The sequence below is a fragment of the Orcinus orca genome, chromosome 2 (genome assembly GCF_937001465.1).
Source record: "Orcinus orca chromosome 2, mOrcOrc1.1, whole genome shotgun sequence".
NCBI classification, from domain to species: Eukaryota; Metazoa; Chordata; class Mammalia; order Artiodactyla; family Delphinidae; genus Orcinus; species Orcinus orca.
The window spans coordinates 173,037,079-173,057,824 of NC_064560.1; the positions used below are offsets into that span (position 1 = coordinate 173,037,079).

At 35.9% G+C, this 20,746-nt stretch overlaps 1 protein-coding gene across 3 annotated transcripts in view; it reads left to right on the forward strand.

Moving 5' to 3' along the window:
- DNAL1 (dynein axonemal light chain 1) overlaps nucleotides 1-20,746 on the forward strand; it is a 43,680-nt gene that overhangs the window by 15,423 nt on the left and 7,511 nt on the right. For all 3 annotated transcript variants that reach the window (XM_004262219.3, XM_033440068.2, XM_033440161.2), the window contains 4 exons: nucleotides 1,167-1,222; nucleotides 6,939-6,994; nucleotides 16,782-16,908; nucleotides 17,784-17,924. In XM_004262219.3, coding sequence (XP_004262267.1) covers nucleotides 1,167-1,222; nucleotides 6,939-6,994; nucleotides 16,782-16,908; nucleotides 17,784-17,924 — 380 coding nt within the window. The remainder of the gene's footprint in view (nucleotides 1-1,166; nucleotides 1,223-6,938; nucleotides 6,995-16,781; nucleotides 16,909-17,783; nucleotides 17,925-20,746) is intronic.

Sequence of the window (20,746 nt, forward strand, 5' to 3'; positions counted from 1 at the left end):
ACAACAATTAAAGAAACATTCCCCAACCGTAGTCCCAGATTTTCCAGTCCATTTTTCACTTTAACTGGTTGTTCTTGAGAATGGGGAATGACTAGAAAATACACAGATTTGACCAGTAATTTACAGTGTATAGTAATTGCTTTTAGTGTTTCAAGCAAAAAAAAAAAGAAGAATTCCCCTTCAGGTCAAATCAGAAGGATAAGATCATATGTTCTAGAGTCAGTTTTTTGGTGTCTTAAATTTGCCTGTGCTACTTTCTGGTTGTATAATATCAGGCAAATTGCTTAACATCTTTGTGCCTCAGTTTCCTCATTTGTAAAATTTGGATAATAATACTTATTTCATAGGATTGTTCTGATGGTTAAAATAGTTAATACATGTAAAATACTTAGAAGAATACTAGGCACACATAAAGCGTTCAATAAAATTAGCCTTTGTTATATTCTTTGCATGATATTTACTAAGACATTAAACATTTTTGTCAAGAAAGAACGATTAATAACGTGTAATTATGCTCCCTTTAAAAATTTGTTTTTATACAATTAAAGTATGTATAGGAAAAAAATCTAGAAAAATATATACGAACTATTAAAAGTCATTATCTCTGGGGGAATGTGTGGGGTGGTTAGGATTACATAACTTTTTGTTATACACATATCATGGACATTTTCCCAAGTTGGTATGTATAGCCCAATATTGTTTGCTTTAGTGGCAGATAGTATTTCATTATCTGTATTCCTCAGCTGATGGGTATTTATAAATTTTTTCCCACTTTTTTGCTATTACAATAATACAGTAAATAATCTAATTCATATATTTTTTGGCATTTGTATTAGTATTTCAATAGGACATATTCCTAGAAATGAATTACTGGGTCAAAGAATACATGCATTTAAAAATTTAATAGATAACACCAAATTACCCTCAAAAAGGTTTCTTTGATTTTATACAATAGTGTATATTAACTTTTGTAATCAGGGAAAAAGTATGAAGATTTCTAAATGAAGGAATACATGTCATGTCTGAGAGGGAAAAAAGGATTCAGTGTAAAAGGAAATGTGACTTAAATATCATCTTCTGTGGACACTTGAGGAATAATTTCTGATATACCATTAACATTTTTTTCTTATTAATTCAAGTGTTCCTTTTTTTTTTTTTTTTTTTAGGAAGCTTTCACTGTCTACAAACTGCATTGAAAAAATTGCAAACCTGAATGGCTTAAGTAAGTGATCCACAGTAACAGATGGTTCTTGGATTTTGTAGTTATTTGGAATAAACATTCCAGAGGCACTACATAATCCTAGAAGCTGGCACCTGTTTTAACCGCAGTAATTGTCGGATGTCAGAAAGAATATATAAACCATGTGTCTTATTTAATTATCCAAAGAAAAGTAGAGATAACATGAAACCGGAACAGTTTAAAGACATTATAAAGTTTTTGTAGTGTTAGAATTGACATATCTTAAATAGAAAATGAGGTTTTTTATATTTTTTTGTTCAGATTTATCTTGTGTTTCATACTTATTATATTTAAAATTTTATTCTTCACCATCCCTGTTTTTCCTATGCTCCTTGTCTTTGTTAATGACATCAACATCTTCCCAGTTGCCAAGGCTCCTTGTGCTAGTTGCCTGTGGCTGCAGAAACTTGGTGGCTTAAAACTGCAGAAATGTATTCCCTCCCTGTTCTAGAGGCCAGAAGTCTGAAATCAGTTTCACTGGGCCAAAATCAAGAGGGCCACACCTTCTCTAGAGGCTTCAGGGGAGAATTTTTTCCTTACCTTTTCTAGATTCTGATGGCTGCCAGATTCCTTGGCTTGTGACTGTGTCACTCCAATATCTGCCTCTGTCGTCATATTGCCTTCTCCTCTTTTGTCTATGTCATATCTTTCTCTGTCACCCTCTTATGAGGATACATGTGATTGCATTTAGGGAACACCTGGGTAATCAAGGATACTCTCCCATCTTAAGATCCCTAACTTAATCATATCTGCAAAGTACTTTTTCCCCATATATAGTAACATTCACAGGTTCCAGGGATTAGGATATAGGTATCTTTTGGTGAGCCATTATTTAGTGTATCATATTTCCCTTTACTTCCCTCAAGCCCTACATGCAAGTTCATCGGTAAGTCCTGTTAACTCTATTCTTCAAAAGAACTCTCAAATAATTTGTTGCTTTTCCATTTCCAGGAGCTACAGCTTTAATTTAGACCCTCATCATCTCCCCCTTAGGTCATATTTTTCAAATGTTTTTTACCACTTCCCACAGTAAGAAATACCTTTGAATTAACGACTCAGTATATATATATATTCGTATGAATACACATATCAAATATAGCATATGCATATGAACTGGATTAAAATTTGTAAAACAATAGTTACCCTTATAACATAGGTTCCAGTATAAATTTTTTTAGCGTGATTTCATTGTTTTTTAAATGCTTGTCACAACCCACTAAGTTGATTTCACATGACCCACAGTTTGAAAAAACACTGCCTTACAACTTCTGTTATAGCCTCCCAATTGATCTCCTTGTCTCCTATCTTTCTGTTCTTCCATTGACCTTCAGCACTGACACCAGAGTTTTCTTTTTAAAAATATTGTTCTCATTATCATTCCTCCAGATCAGAGATCTTTAATGCCTCCCCTTTGCCTAGTAAAGACCAGATGCCTTAAGGTTGCATTCAGGGTCATCTAAAAGCTTGTGACATCCTCTTCACACCCAAACATATAATTCTTTTTTTATGACTTTGTGCACTTGATAGTGCAGTGCTTTTCATTGAGAACAGCCCCTTCCTCTAGCAGGAAAACCCTACAGGAAACAAAATTAAGGTTAAGAATGCCAAGTTTAAATGTCATTTAGAGGGAGACCCCTAGACTTCTTTAATCTCCATCATCATAATAATTACTCTTTCTTGGGAACATTTATAACAGTCTACCTTAGATTATAATAATAATTACTTACTTCTTATAGTTATTGTAAAGATTAAATGAGTGGTGTGTATAAAGTTCTTAGAATAGTGCCTAGTGCATATAAATGCTCAAGAAATATTAGCTGTTATTATAGTTAGTGAGGAATATGTTCTGTCTCTTCAGATAATGAGCTCCTTTAGGGCAAACATCACATCTTATTAATCTATCTTCTATTCCAAATCTCCATTCCCCCCAGTACTGTACTCAAAGTTGCACTCAGTATTTATATAGTGCTGGAGAGGAAGTGTTTACTATTAGATTTGTATATAAGATGATTCAGTCTATTCCATGACTCATTAAACAATTTATGTTTCATTTTATTCCCTATTCTTTGTCTGTATTTGAAATAACTTGCTTAAAGGAGACTAAATTGATAACATTATTTATCAGTATGGATAACATGCTTTTCTTTCATAAAAACATGACTGTGACAATATGAAAATGAAAATATGAAAAACCTATATAAGGCTGGTAATGGGTTTGAACTCATATTCTCTTTGGTCAATTAGTAGTGACTCTCAGGAAAGTCATATGAAGAAGAGTTCCAAAAATTCAATGGAAAAGAGTACCTTGATCAATTATTGATATCTGATGTAGGCATGGAATGAGAGAGAATAGGCATTTGTACCATGTATTTGCTATATTTGATGTATCTCAGTTTAGTTCTGCTTATAACAAATGGTATTTCTGCAGTCTATGGAGAGAATACACTTTGTCTGTGACTATGAAGCCAACTGATTCATGCAAAAGATTGAACATATGACGCTAGCTTGCCTCCCACCCCTTTCCTTTCATGAGCACTATAGTCTTACCTACTATACTGTGATAAGAGGATCTGAAATAAGTAGGTATTCCTATTTAACAGCGGGGTTATAAGGCAGAATAACTCTAACAGCAATATATATTGTTTCAAAACTGTGACTAGAAAACTGTATGACATGACTATGTTCAAAACTGTGACTAAAAAGCTGTACAATGTGAATACTAATACTCTCATATTAAAGATTAGAAAGTAAAGTTTCTTGGTAAAAAAGTATACTCCTTTAGTTTACTAAAACTTTAAGATATTGTTTTGATTTCGTCAGGACCTAAGAAGAAAAAAACAGTGTTTTCCTTCTAGTGGTGCTCTCTACTTATGCAACATATAAAATATGGAAAATACATAATTCTGTAATGTTAGAAGAGTTAATCTATTAAGTTTGATATCATAATTTACTTCCCCATACAGCAATAAGATCTCTTTAGACTCTCATTGCCATTTTCATGTGCATTTTTTAAAAAAGGAGTTGTATATATTTAAGTTAGATACTATCTTTAAAAGATTTGTATATATCTGTTATCTCTAATTTCTGGGATCAGTTCTTAACTTAGTTGACCTAAGTGTATTTTGACATGGATGATTTCTTTTCTCTCTGAAGCAATTTCAATATTGGATTTCTAGGACACTGTACCCTTCTGAGTTTCTCCTGCCTTTTTGGTTACTTCTTCCCAGTCTCATGTCCTCAAATTTTAAATGTTGGAGTATCTGGGGACTCAGTTCTTGGATCTCTTCTCTTTTCTGTCTTCACCTACTCCCTAGATTATCTCATCCAGATCATGGCTTTACCTTCTACATGCTGATGGCTCCAAAATTTATATCTCTAGTCCATACATCTCCTCTGAACTCCAGATTCACACATTCAGTTGCCCGACATTTCCATTGGATGTCTACTGGACATCTCATACTTAACATGTCCAATACTGAGTCCTGATGTCCTTCCCCAGCCCTAGTTAACCCAACTTCTTGTGTGTCTGTCTCAGATAGTGACAACTGCATTCTTCTAGTTGCTCAGGCCAAACTCCTTGGTAATTTCTTGACTCCTCTCTCGCTATATATGCCTGATACACACACACACATACATCATTTATTTGTACTTACCATGGATTAGGCCTTGTGCTGAATATTTTAGACAACTCTCTCATTTAATCCTTATACTCTTATAAGGTAGATCCTATACTTCCTCATTTTACATATGAGAAAACTGAGATTCTAAGAGGTTTGGTTACTTCCCTAGAGAGTTAGGATTGGAACTCAGTTATGGATTTGTGCTCTTAACCATTGATTTATGGATGTTATAGAACAGTGCCATCCAATAGAATTATCTGCACTGTACCAATATAGTTGCCACTAGCCATATGTAGCTATTAAGCTCTTGAAATGTGATTAATGTGACAGAGAAACTGAATTTTTTTATCGTATTTAATTTTAATTAAATTGAATAGCCACATGTGGTTAGTAACTACCATACTGGACAGCATAGTTATAGAAGTTTAAGTTGTGAAAATTAAATGTATAACTTATGCATAAGTAATCACAGTAGATTTTTAGGACAAAAGTGAGGTTTCCTGTGTTTTACTAGAAATCTTTTATTTTAATTTTGAAAAATAATGTATGTACATGGCTTTATGCACATAGTTCAGAAGAGGGTACAGTTAAAAATGTCTTCCTCCAGGGACTTCCCTGGTGGTCCAGTGGGTAAGACTCCATGCTCCCAATACAGGGGGCCTGGATTCGATCCCTGGTCAGGGAACTAGATCCCGTATGCATGCTGCAGTTAAGAGTTTACATGCAGCAACTAAGAGTTCTCATGCCACGACTAAGAAGCCCACATGCCTCAACTAAAGATCCCTCATGGGCTTCCCTGGTGGCGCAGTGGTTGAGAGTCCGCCTGCCGATGCAGGGGACATGGGTTCGTGCCCTGGTCCGGGAAGATCCCACATGCCGCGGAGCGGCTGGGCCCGTGAGCCATGGCCGCTGAGCCTGCGCGTCCGGAGCCTGTGCTCCGCAACGGAAGAGGCCACAACAGTGAGAGGCCTGCGAACCGCAAAAAAAAAAGAAAAAAAGATCCCTCATGCCGCAATGAAGATCCCGCATACTGCAACTAAGACCCGTTGCAGCCAAAAATAAATAAATAAATAAATATTTAATAAATAAATAAATAAATAAATAAATAAAAATAAAAATATCTTCCTCTGACCATAGACTGACTCTCAGTTCCTCCCCCAAACCAACCACTGTTTCTACTTTTCTCTTCCAGAAATAGCCTATAGATATAAAAATAGAAACATTCTTTTAAAAAATAAAAATAGACATTTTTTAACCAATCACAATCTAATTATTTAAAAAAATGAAAGCAAAAGATTTTTAAAATACTGATTCATTTGATTTCACTTCTAATCCTTTGTGGAGCAAGGTGGACCAAATATATTTTCTATTTTCTAGTGTAAGTCCTCATAAGAGGTTTGAAATATATATGCTCCCAAATTTAAAGTTCAAATCTTCTTTACTCTTATTTTATCCTTGTAGTATTAAAACCATGCATTTCAAATAGCTAACCATTTAAAATTTAACACTGACATGATGTGCAATTGTAGTGTTTACCTTAATGATATATCTATGTTATTTCTTACTTGATTACCATTTTTTATTAATACAGCCTTTTTTTATTATATAAGAATATTTATTATATAAATGTATTTTTAATTAAAAAATTTTTTTTTTTAACTTTTTGGCTGCATTGGGTCTTTGTTTCTGCACACGGGCTTTCTCTAGTTGCAGTGAGCGGGGCTACTTTTTGGCTGCAATGCGTGGGCTTCTCAATGCGGCGGCTTCTCTTGCTGTGGAGCACGAACTCTAGGCACAAGACTTCAGTAGTTGTGGCACGCGGGCTCAGTAGTTGTGGCTTAAGGTCTCTAGAGTGCAGGCTCAGTAGTTGTGGCACATGGGCTTAGTTGCTTTGTGGCATGTGGGATCTTCCTGGACCAGGACTTGAACCCGTGTCCCCTGCGTTGGCTGGCGTATTCTTAACTACTGCACCACCAGAGAAGTCCCTATATAAATGTATTAAAGCTTTATTATATTAGATTTATAACAGTTGTGTAATATGATTCTAATAAACCAAAATTGTTTTCTTTCCTCTACAGAAAACTTGAGAATATTGTCTTTAGGAAGAAACAACATAAAGAACTTAAATGGACTGGTAGGTTGTTATTTATTACTTAAAAAAACATACACTCTTTTTCTTGAGTATGCAAATAATACTTGTCTGTTGCAGAAACTTTACAAAATAGAAAAGCAAATATAAAAATTACCTATAAACCACTGCTAACATTTTGATTGACATCTTTCTTGCCTTTTTTTCCTATTCTTTGGTGGGTATGTAGAGAATGAAATCATACCATATATATTGTCTTGCATCTCTTTTTTTTACTTAGTATATAAAGATCATTTTTTCCATGTCATTCATTCATTCAGCAAATTCATTCAATATATTTCCTGAATGCCTACTTTTAGCCAGGCACTGTTCTAGGCACTAGAGATACAGCAGGATATAAAATAAAGTCCTTGCTCTCATTGAATTTAAATTATAGTGGAGGGAGACAGACTAGAAAATAACTGCATAATAATACATCAGGTGGTGATGAGTGCAGTGAAGAAAAACAAGGCATATATATTCCAAATAGATAATTATTTCCATTAAATTTTACTGTTAAAAATTATCTCAAGTTTCTGCCTAGCCAGAAAATTTTAAATTCTAATTTTATATTTTCCTAATTTATATATTTTTCCAAATTTATGTTATCTTCCTATGTGGTTAACATGTCATCTCTATCTTTGTAGCATTTATATGGATTTTATGGTGAACGTGGAATAAAATATAATTATTGATTTAAGAAAAACAAAAACGAGGCATACAAGAGAACGTAGATTGATGGGAAGTCCTCTCTAAAAGTGAGAATGTAGGCTCTAGAGCTGACCAAGGGACCAGTGCTCCAGACTGGTGAGGGACAGCAAGTGCAGATGTCTTGAAACTGAAGCTCCTTGGTATGCTTGAGTAAGAGGAAGAGTTGAATGAGGGAGAATTGTCCTCCGTGAGGTTGGAGAGGGAGCCAAGAACCAATCCTTATAGGACTTGGTAAGATTTTAGATTGTTTTCCAAGTGGCTTGCAAAGCCATTGGAGGTTTTTTGTTTTGCGGTACGCGGGCCTCTCACTGTTGTGGCCTCTCCCGTTGCGGAGCACAGGCTCCAGACGCGCAGGCTCAGCGGCCATGGCTCACGGGCCCAGCCGCTCCGCGGCATGTGGGATCCTCCCAGACCGGGGCACGAACCCATGTCCCCTGCATCGGCAGGCAGAGTCTCAACCACTGCGCCACCAGGGAAACCCCATTGGAGGTTTTTGATCAGAGGATTTTATTTAAGTTTTTAAAATAATTTTCAACCATACTTTTTTAATGACAGCATAATATTCTATTTTATTGACGTACCATAATTTATTTAAATAAGTTATTATTCGTTATTTATTTACAGTTTGGAGTTATTATAATCAATGCTGTTATAAATCTCCTTTTAGCTATATTATTGCACACATCTATGAATAATTCCTTGGATAAATTCCTTGAAATGGAATTGCTGGGTCAAAAGTATGAATTTCTTTTAAGGCTTTTGTGACATATTATCAAGTTATCCTTTGGAAAGCTTGTAACAATTTATACTACCATCAATAATGTATGAGGATTTTCGTTTCCCTTTACCAACCTTGGGCATTTTTAAATTTTTAAAAGTTTTTGACAGTGTATTTTATTTGTATATTTATTGGCCATTTGAATTTCCTTGCTAAGTTGAGATGAAACAATATTGTAAAACTAGGCAATTTCAGAAAAGATGAAACAAATTTCTTTTTCTTGTGTACGTTCCCCAAAAGATAATAATTTTTTTTAAAGTGCTGATTGTTATCATAAAAACCCTGAAATATTTTGTAACTTGGGTTTCCTGTCCCCCTCCCAAGCCCATTAATTCTAGCCGTTCTTCATAAGAGTCAATGAGGCTGAAACTGCAGTGCTTCCCAACAATAACCTCCCAAGACCAGACAGGCTAAAATGACCATTCCCCTCCCCCACCCATTACAGAAACAGCCAAAACACGTGAATAGGAGTCAGTGTTCAGAGGTGCAATCTTGGAATTATCTTGAATTATCTGATAATATTCCCACATCTACATGTCTACTTACTGACATAAATTTATAAAATGCTTGGAAATTCTTAGAGATTACATTCTGTAGTTAAATAAAGGGAGTTTTCTCCCCCAAAACAATAACCAGTAGATGAATTATTTGCTTTCTAGCTAGATGTGATGAATAAAATCCTAATGATCTATAAAAAAAATTTTTTTTGATGTTCTAAATGATTGGTAAATGTAACGACATTTTGCCTTCTCTTCATTCTGTGAGCCTTAGATGGTAAAAATGTCATATATAGGGACATTATTCATAATGGATAAAATATTATAGTACAAAAATTCAGAATTTATTATGCTTCATGCTAAACATTACTTTGAATTATCTGTAAAGGAAGAGTTTGCAAATAAATATACCCCTAAATTTTTAGGGCCAATATGATAAATGCTTGATGTTCCCCCAGGTATTTACAGAGCACCAGATTCTCAACTATTGATATGGTGTATAATTTCTCCCATGAAATGTAATATATACCTAGAAACCACAAAGAAATTGTAAATATAGGATTAAAGACATGTATGGAGATATTATCTAGCTGAACCATCACTTACTTAGATCTCTTTACTTTCTATAGACTGCTATCAATAACCCCCAGCAGTTGGTTTTTTCCCCAGGATGTGTGTATGTGTGTGTGTGTGTGTATACACACACCAAAAACATTTAACCAGTCCAAAAGCTTTACTACTTATGCAAAGACTAAAGAAAAATATGTCTGCATAAGGATACAGATGGTGGACTTCAAATAGGGTCACATGCTGAGTTATTCATCTAGACACATCAGCCTCATAGCATGATTTGAATAGCTGCCTCAGTAAGTTACAAATAACTACTCTAATATGTGAAACATGGAATGTTAAATTGAAGAAAAGGAGTCTATTTAAAACTACTTAGGAAAACTATTAAGGTACATTATAAGCCTGCTCTTATATGTGATTGGCTGGCCTCTGCTTTCCTTTCGGATATCATTTCATATTACTCTTCTTCCTAGTTGGTAATCTCCAGCCACTGGCCTTCTTTCTCTTTCTTGAACATGCCAGGTTCATTCCCACCTGAGGACATTTGTACTTGCTGTTTTCTCTGCCTTAAAAAACTCTGTTACCCTGGATTTCCACATTACTGGCTCCTTAACTTTCACACTTCAGTTCAGATGTCACTTCCTCAAAAGAGACCCAACTATCCTATATCTAAAGCAGTCCTCTAGGCAATAACTCTTATCACCTATAATTTTTTTCCATTTTTCTTATTTGTTTTCTTTCCCTCTCTCTGTCTCTCCCTCTGTCTCTGTCTCTTTCTCTCTGTGTCACACACACACAAATTCTGATAAGCACGTCAGTTCTGTTCATCACCATCTACACTGGTGCTTTATACATGTAGTAGGCACTCTATAAATATTTATTGTGACTTAATAATGCTTTGTAATATTACTAATTAGAAAAACTATTAGGTTAAAATTTTAATTCTAAGAGTAATAGATGTAATTGTATTTAAAAAACAAATCAAGCAATTCATAAATGTATGAAATACACTGTGAAAGTCTTTCCTCTCCCTACCTCCTCAAGTCCATGAGGTAACAGAAATAATATTGGTATACTTTAAATTTTTTTCTGTGCACAAATAAACAGATATCTGTGTGTGTGTTTGTGCATGTGCATGCATGTGAGTGTGTGTGTAATATATATTTGTACTGATAATATGCTGGGCATATTTTTCCTGCTTTTTCATTCAATAATATATCAGGAATATCCTTCCATGTAAAAACAGGCAGATTTAATGCATTCTTTTCAATAGCTGTTGTTTTCTACGTTATCAGTATATGGCAATGTATTTAACTATTCATATATTGCTGAACATTTAGAGTGTTTCCAGATATTTTATTGAAGAACGGGCGTCTGTCTGTCTGTCTCTCTTTTTTTTGCTATTACAAATCATGCTGTAGTGAACATCTTTTTACATATATCCTTTAGCAGTTATTTGAATCTTTACATGGGCTAGATTCCTAAAAGTAGAAAAGCTGAGGTTATTTTTGTGCATTTAAATTTTTGACAAGTACCTCAGATTGCTCCCACAATGCTTATGCCAGTTTCCACTTCCATCAATGGTATAAGGGTGAGGATTACTCCCTCCACCCTCAACATCCCTGAGTATTATCCATATTTTTAATATTTGCCAATATGATAGGCAAAAAAGGAGTATTACATTGTTTTAATCTGTATTCTTTAGTTAGTTATGACTTCGAACATCTTTTTATATACTTATTGGTTATGCATGTTTCCTCTTTTGGAAATTGACCTAACATTTTTTACCCATTTTCTACTTTTATCTTTTTCTTATTAAATTCTAGGCACTCCTCAATATTCCTAATATTTATCCGGTATTGATAATGTTATTACTATTATTGTTGTTACATTTATGAACTGTGTAGCAGACTCTTTACATGCATTATCTCATTTGAAACTCACAACAAGTAGATAATATCCTCATTTTAAGATAAAAAATCCTCAGTCCTCATTTTAAGATAAAGAAACTGAGGCTCAGATAGTTATGTAAAATGCCCAGGTATAGTGAACAGGCGCTGTTAAACCCAATTGCTGAGATGAGCAGTCTGTCAATAGCTATCAGTGTCTTCAATGTGTATTTACTTTGTCCCAACTATTCTATATCGAAGAGTTTTTCATACTCACATACATGAACAAAGATGGTGGACCAAGTACATTCATTGAAATATAGCTTGTATAAAAGACTGCAACAATCTAAGTGCCTATCAGTAGTAGACTAGCTAACAAAATATATCAAAGGGGAAAATGAGGTAGGACTTACCTATATGTGCTGAAATAGAATAATTTGCAAAGTATATTATTATTATTATTGTGTGTGTGTGTGTGTGTGTGTGTGTGTGTGTGTGTGTGTGTGTGTGTGTGGTACGCGGGCCTCTCACAGTTGTGGCCTCTCCCGTTGAGGAGCGCAGGCTCCGGACGCGCAGGCTCAGCAGCCATGGCTCACGGGCCCAGCCGCTCCGCGGCATGTGGGATCCTCCCGGACCGGGGCACGAACCCGTGTCCCCTGCATCGGCAGGCGGACTCTCAACCACTGTGCCACCAGGGAAGGCCTGCAAAGTATATTATTAAATGAAAAGAAGCAAAGTGGATATTTCTATGTACCTATATGCACAGAATATTTCTGATGATAGCTGTTACCTCTGGGGAAGGGAACGGGCGTGGGTGAGAAAGAGACTTTTCATTATACTTGTTTGCACTATTTGATTTTTGTTATGTTGTTATCTTGTGTGTTACTCTTTTTTAAAAAATATTTTATATTTTTATTTAGGTGATGATTATGTATGTTACTCTTTAAATTAAAAAAAAACAACAACTAATGATCCCCCCTCAAAATACAAACAAAATATTTGTGCACTTATATTCATAGCAGCATTATGCACTAGTAGTCAAAAGATGGAAGCAACCCAAATGTCCATCTACAAATGAATAGCTAAACAGACAAAAGAAAAGATGATGAAGGAGAGAAAAAGGGCAGGAGGGAAGAGGAAAAGGTGGAGGACTTAGTCAAATCTAGGTAATCTGATTACAAATTCCATACTGCAATTTAATGCAAAGTTTTCAGAATTATTTAATATATTTTCTCTTAGTTTGTCACTTATCTTTTTACTTTATTCATAGTTGCCGTATGGAGTTTTAAAATTTTTATTTGTCAAATCTTTATAACAACTGTGTTTTGTATCTTATATAGAAGGTCTTCACTTCTAGATTATGAAAAAATCATCTTATATTTTCTTTTAGTACTTCTATTATTTTTTAAGTATAAATTTAAAAAGTTTATACCTTTAAACCATCTGGAGTTTATTTTTGCAAATTGCATGTGATAGATATCAGACCTTATTTTTTTTCCTCCAAATGGTTAGTCTCCTTTTCCTACTGTTTGGAAATGCCACATACTAAACTCTTGTATATGCATGGGTAGGTTCCTGGATGGTCAAGTTTTTTTTTTTGCGGTACGCGGGCCTCTCACTGTTGTGGCCTCTCCCGTTGTGGAGCACAGGCTCCGGACGCGCAGGCTCAGCGGACATGGCTCACGGGCCCAGCCGCTCCGCGGCATGAGGGATCTTCCCGGACTGGGGCACGAACCCGTGTCCCCTGCATCGGCAGGCGGACCCTCAACCACTGCGCCACCAGGGAAGCCCTCTTTTTTTTTTTAAGGCTAATCCTTTTGGCAAGTGCTTTTTATTTATTTTACTTATTTATTTAAAATATTTATTTATTTATTAAGGTGTGCAGGATCTTTAGTTGTGACATGCAGACTTCTTAGTTGCAGCATGCAGATCTTAGTTGCGGCATGTGGGATCTAGTTCCCTGACCAGGGATTGAACCTGGGCCCCCTACATTGGGAGCATGGAGTCTTACCCACTGGACCACCAGGGAAGTCCCTCAAGTTTCTTTCTGTTTGTTGTTTTACCTATATATTTCAGCTCCAATATCATGTTGCTTTACTTTTCTTTCACTTTATAATATGTTTTGATATCTATTGAGACAGGTCCTCTCTCTTTGTTCAAAATATTTGTGGCTTTTCTTGGACATTTATTCTTCAAGAGAAACTTGAAAATCAGTCTATCCAGTTTGTAAAAATTAAAATCTCATTGGAAGTCTTAGTAGAGTTGCATTGAATCTATAGATTGACGTGGAGAGAACTGATTTCTTTTCATTTTAGAAAACCGAACCTCTATACCTATCAAACAGTAACTTCCCATTGTCTCCTCCCACCAGCTCTGGCAACCACCATTCTACTTTCTGTCTCTATGAATTCGACTACTCTAGATATCTCATATAAGTAGAATCATACAGTATTTGTCTTTTTGTGACTGGCTTAGTTCACTTAGCATAATGTCCTCAAGGTTCATCCATGTTGTAGCATATATCAGAATTTCTTTCCTTTTTAAGGATGAATAATACTCTGTTGTATGAATAGACCATATTTTGTTTATCCATTCATCCATCAACAAACCCTTGGGTTGTTTCTTCCTTTTGGCTGTTGTAAATTATGCTGCTATGAACATGGGTATCCAAATATCTCTTTGAAACCCTACTTTCAATTATTTTGGATATATGCCCAGTAGTGGGATTGCTGGTTCATATGTATTTAATTTTTGGATGAACTGCCAAAATGTTTTCCATAGCATCTGCACCATTCTATATTCACACCAACAGTGCACAAGGGTTCCAATTTCTCCATATCCTTGCCAATACTTGTTATTTTCTGTTTATTTGACAGTAGTCATCCTAATAGGTATGAGGTGCTAGCTCATTGTGCCAGCCTCCTTATTTTACAGAGTTAGAAACTAAGAAGAGAAGTGATTTATTCACATGCAGAAGCAGACCAGTTTGCTAAATGCCTGTTCATTCAATGTACCGTTCTCCAAAGGGCTAGTTTATTGAATGACAGATTTCACTGAATTGAGTCACACAGACTTAGCCAGTTTTTATTGATTAACATTCACCAGATTGCTTCACCAAAATTTTGTCTTTATTACCTACTTACAAATATATAGAAAATTGTGTTGCTTGGAATGGTTTCAACACCTTTTAAACTTTTCTTTAAGATTTTATTTAGTATTAATTTTAGTGCAGCTGTTTTATCCCAGCTGTTAGATTTGTCAGTCCATCTTTGTAGACTGTCAGTTTCATATTTTAGACACTGATCACTTCTCAAATGATTAAAACACATAAAAATAGTAATCTAATTGAGTTGGTTAGTGAATTGTTATATTTAGGGAAGTAGGAAAAACAGTGGAATAGATTGAAAACGTACTGAAAGACAAAACTATGCCCTGGACACCCAAAATCTATACAACATTTGTTAGTCAATATACATAAGAAATTCTCATTCTGCAATGAGAATTTATATTCCCAAGTCAAGTCCCCAAATGCACAGAAATTTGGTCATGGCAGAACAGCTGCATCCAATTGGCTGAAAATTAACCGAAACTCAATTAATGCTTGTAAGGAATGAACAAAGCACAACAGACATCTTCAGAAGTTATCCTGTCTAAAGTAATTTCAGTCCTATCCTATCTAAAACAAATTGCTATAATTTGTAAGTAGTTAACCAATTTTTCAGTAAATCAGTAAAAGAGTAAATTCAGCAAATTGGCTGTTTGGAGAATTGATCAAATTGGCTATGTGAAAACTGACCAAGAGTCCTCATCTGCACATGTAAAACGACACTAAGTAAGTGGCAGAACCCAGAATTGAGCCTAAACTTTCTAATTAGTATTATTTAGTCACTATTTTTTCTGCTGCCTCACACTTTCAGTGCCAGGATGGACTGATTTAAAAGTTTCTTTTACTTTGAAATTGTTGTTTCTCCTACTTAGAAAGTTGAAACTAAGATGAATTGTGGGCCTTGGGATGACACACAGAACTAACTCAGACCACTCCATTCTCAGCTTTTCCCCTTGGTTCCATCTGTATGGAAAATGCATTAATGATCTTTATCCAGAGTACGTTTATTCTCTTTATAGTCTTTAAAGGGACAGTTATCAGGACATAGACCTGGGTCCTACATTCTAACATTACCATGTGGATGTAGGTAAATCCTTTTGGGTTAAGAGGGGATTGAACATCGAACTGATTCTGCCTAGTCACTTTTTTGTTTTTTAAGGAACAAATAATCACTACATTTTGTCTTTTGTATATGAAAGAAGGAAAAGTTTTTGTGCCACTATTGGTTGTATCTAGCATTTAAGAGTCAGTATGACATAATCATTATAGTATAATGAAAAGACTATGGGTTTTAAGTTGAGTTTTATACATCAGAAAAAATAAGGTGAATTGATGCATAGATAGCAGGATGGATAGATGGACCAGATATGTGACAGGAAAAGGATAGTAAAATGTTCATGGTAGAAGCTGGGTAGTAGATATATGGGTATTTACTATAATATTCTTTCAACTTTTTTATGTTCGAAAGTTTTCATAATAAATATTTTTTAAAAACCCTGAAATTTAGACATAGGTCTACTATTTAATAACATTGTTGGGAATTCCTTGGTGGTCCAGTGGTTAGGACTGCGTGCTTTCACTGCCGTGGGCTTGGGCTCTATCCCATCCTGCAAGCTGCGTGGTGCAGCCAAAAAAAGCATTGTGATCTTAGAAAAAGCCCTTTATCTAGAATAGAAATCAAATAACCTGCTTTGCCTATCTTAATTAAATAAGGATCAAATAATACAATGTATAGGGAAGTGATTTGAAAAGTATATTATTCAATAAAATTGATAAAATAGGGCTTCCCTGGTGGCGCAGTGGTTGAGAGTCCGCCTGCCGCTGCAGGGGACACGGGTTCATGCCCCTGTCCGGGAAGATTCCACATGCCGCGGAGTGGCTGGGCCCGTGAGCCATGGCTGCTGAGCCTGCGCGTCCGGAGCCTGTGCTCTGCAACGGGAGAGGCCACAACATTGAGAGCCCCGCGTAGCGCAAAAAAAAAAAAAAAAAAAATAGTGCTCTTATTTCCCCTCTTGGTGGTTTCAGTAGGTATTCTTAGTTCAGATCAGTTTGAAGAGAGGAAGAAAATGTTCTACTTGGCTTTCTTAATGAGAAAAAACTCCCACACAGCCTTCAGCTCTCCTGCCAGTGGACAGGTTGGTCTCAGTTCTCTCTGAAGGCCATTGTCTTTATGTTTATGAGGAAGGGGACAGAAGGAAAAGCTTAAAAATAAGTATGTAAATAAAATTGCTTTCTTTTTCAGGAAGCAGTAGGGGACACGTTAGAAGAACTGTGGATCTCCTACAATTTTATTGAGAAGTTGAAAGGGATCCATGTAATGAAGAAATTGAAGATTCTTTACATGTCTAATAACCTGGTGAAAGACTGGGGTAAGTGAGGCTGGCTCTTTGCTAACCTTCTACCTCATGTTTATAGAAAATAGCCCTATAGGGAACAAGATACGAAATGGGGACATTTCTTTCTAAGCACAGAGGGAAATAGCTATAGGAGTTCCTATATTTCATCTAAACACTTGAAATTTACATTTAAATATTTACTTAGAATGATTATAATTGAATAGGTCCTGGTCCTATTAATCATGAAAAAAATTAAACTATTGTCCAAAGGCCAAAAGGAATAGGTTTAATAATTCTTGGGTGGAAGACTTATTTAACATATATATTGCTTTTCTTTTTTATTGTACATTATCCATTTAGCATTTTAAAGCCCTATTGTGTGCCATGAACTATGCCAGGCTGTTGAGATACATAGTTGAATAGGACATTATCCCTGCCCTCAAGGAGTTCACAGCTTAGTGGGAAAGATTAGTTTATGAGTTAATAATTAGAAAACTGTGTGATAAGTTCTACAATAGAGGCTTGAATGAGTTGCTTTAAGAATTTAGAGATGAGGGAATGGTAGAGACAAAGGCAGTTTAGTTTAGCTGATACTGATGTAGTACAGTATAGAGAAGACCTGTCACTGGAGATTGATTTGTTGATTCTGAACCTCATTTCCTCTTCTTATCCCATCCTTAGATTAGCATAAAGGTAGAAGAGGTACGTCTCGCTTTCCCTCCCTTTCCATAATGTCTTCAGAGAATGACTTCATATGGTATAATGTCCCCTACTTCCTTCAAAATCTTAAACAACGAATTGTTCTGAATAGTCACAAACTGAGGGCTAGTGATACTGGGATTCACCCTTCAAAATCATAAGAGTAAAACTTGCCATTTTAATATGGAATGTATTCTTTGTACTTGTAGGTGAATTTGTGAAGCTGGCAGAACTACCATGCCTAGAAGACCTGGTGTTTGTAGGCAATCCCTTGGAAGAGAAACATTCTGCTGAAGGGAACTGGATTGACGAGGCAACCAAGAGAGTACCCAAACTGAAAAAGCTAGATGGTGAGTGACTCTGGGCCAGCTTGGAAATGTTTTCTGGGTGTAAGAATTGAATTTGTAGCACGGAATCATGAAAAGGAGCAAAACTAAAGAAAATGATAGGTTATCTCTGGTCGCCAAGGCCACTTCTGTCTGTAGGAAATTTTGTGGTCCCAGTTTGGGCCAGAGTGAGATGAAAGACTTCTAGAATATTTAGACTGGTATAAGATCATCCCTAAACCAAAAGCTTATAAGAAAGCTGGGTTTATTCTCAAGTCCCAAATGTATTATTTTGCAAAATAATTAGACATAAATAGTAAGGAGTTGCTTTTTCACAATTGGATCAAAATTGTAATGTTCTCTCTCCCTCTCCCCCCTAATTTTAGTTTCTCAATACCTAAGAAAGGTGAAAATGTCAGGAGAGATCCCTGACTGACTGGGTTCAAGTCCCAGTTCTAGCTTTTTTGTCATCGGGCTGGTTAATTCATCTCACCAAACTTTGTTCTTTTGTCATCTGAAAACCAGAAATAATAAAAGAGTCACAGACCTCCCTGGGTCTTTACTCCTTCCAGTGGTCCTATGAGGAAGCCAGGCCATTTTTACCTTAAACCTACAGAATGTTATATATCAATCATATCTCAATAAAGTTGGGGGGAAAAGATAATGAACATATATATCACCCCCAAAAAATTTCCTTTTGCCTCTTTGTAATCCCTCCCTCCTGCTGCTCACCACCATCCCTCCCAAGGCAGTCACTGATCCGCTTTCTGTCCCTATAGATTAGTTTGTATTTTATAGAGTTTTATATAAATGGAATCATGCAGAATGTTCCCTTTTTTCCCTCTGGCTACATACCTAGCTGTAAAATAACAAAGACACTAGACTGCCTCTTGTGGGAGGTACAGGAATAAACAGGAAGAGGCAAACAGGTTTCTTAGATACTGGTGATGTTCTGTTTCCTAAATTGGGTGATGGGTATACAATAATTGGTTTTGTTACTCTTTATTTATATTGTATCTATATGAATGACTATTTCATAAGTTAAAATAAAATAGAACAAAAGAGAGGGTACATTAGAGCCTTGGACTTCAGCCTTTTTATGTTCAACTTTGACCTCTAGAAACCATTTGAAATCATTTGTCTTCCTTTCTCATTGTGCACAGGAAGTGAACCCTTCCATTAAGAATGGAAAAGAATCCCTTATATAGACCCTGAATAGACCAAGCCACATTATATACAGCCTTTTGGACCAAATATTGACTTCAGGCCAATCTGAACAGCCCCTAGAAAAACCAGCTGGTCTATCCTAAACCAGTGAGATGGACCAGAACACAGGTGGCCACAGCTGCTAGCTTGCCTCTTTTTGCTCCTCTTCAGTTGCTTGTAAGAAAAACTGAGGGGTGTTAAAGAGCTAAAATGAAAAAGACAGACAATACCAAATGTTAGTGGAACATGGAGCAACTAGAACTCTCATACCCTGCTGGATAGTAATGTAACTTGGTATAACTTTGGAAAACTGGCATTATCTACAGAAGCTCTACATACATATCCCACATGACCCAGCAACTTCTCTCCTAGCTGTATACCCAGAAGAAAAGAGCATGGATGTTTACCAAAAGACCTGTATGACAATACTCATTGCACCACTATTTTAATAGCTATAAATTGGAAACAACCCAAATGCCCAACAACAATAGAATAGATAAGTAAATTATGACATATTCGTACAATGGAATATTCAACAGCAATGAGAATGAATGAACTATAGCTTCACACAATATACATGAATCATATAAACATAATGTTGAGCAAAAGAAGCCAGACACAGAGCGCACGCTACATCATTCTATTCATATCAGTTTCAAAATCAGGCAAAATAATCCATGGTGTTAGACATTAGGATAGAATATACCTTTTGTTGGGGGACAGTGACTGGAAGGGGACCTGAGGAAGTTTTGGGGGTTCTGATAATGTTCTCTTTCTAATCTGGGTGCTGGTTACCAGATGTGTTCACTTTGTATACATTTATCAATCTGTACACTTATAATTTGTGTACTTTGTATGTATATTTCAATAAAACATTCACTACCCCCCACAAACAGATGCTGTGGGGAGTACAGAGGGGTAAGACTCTGCTCGTTGCCATAAAGAAGAATCACACAGGAAGAGGCACTGGAGATGGCTCTTAATTAAGGGTAGGGCCTAGATGGAAGGGGTGTTACGGGGGGCATTCCAAAATGGAGGAACTTTGTTAGCCAGGAGTCCAGAAGTAGTAGTCTGCAAGATGAGTTTGGGAGACAATGAGTTGATCAGTTCATCTGGAGTGGAGGGTGACTGGCTGAAGAGTTAAGACTGAACAGTTGACTAGGGTCAGATTGTGGACATGCTTCAAATGCCAGAGCTCAGAAATGGCTGGCTCTTGGGCCAGTGAGAGCCTGCAGATGTATTTTATTTTCTGTGCCTTGGTTCTTTTTATTTTTTTCCAATTTATCCCCAATGTTTAGTATTTGGGGGAGTAACATAAAAATTCAGATTCTGGCAATACTGGGATTGCATATTTTATTGTGAAAAATGAATATTTCTTTGTGTTTAACATACAAAGTTTTTAGTGTGTATAGGGCCTTATTTTTCTGCCTGGTACCTGTAGGCATTTTTATTTGTAACTCTGTATTTGGGGACCTGAATATTTGTAATTACTTATATTAATCCATTTGGGAATTCTCCTGAGAGGCTTTTTGGATAATTAGAAATTTAAAAGATTATCTTATGATATTATTTTTATTATGGCACACTTCTCAGCATCTCAGAACTCCTCAGGTTAACAGAAAAATATTTTCAGTTAGAAT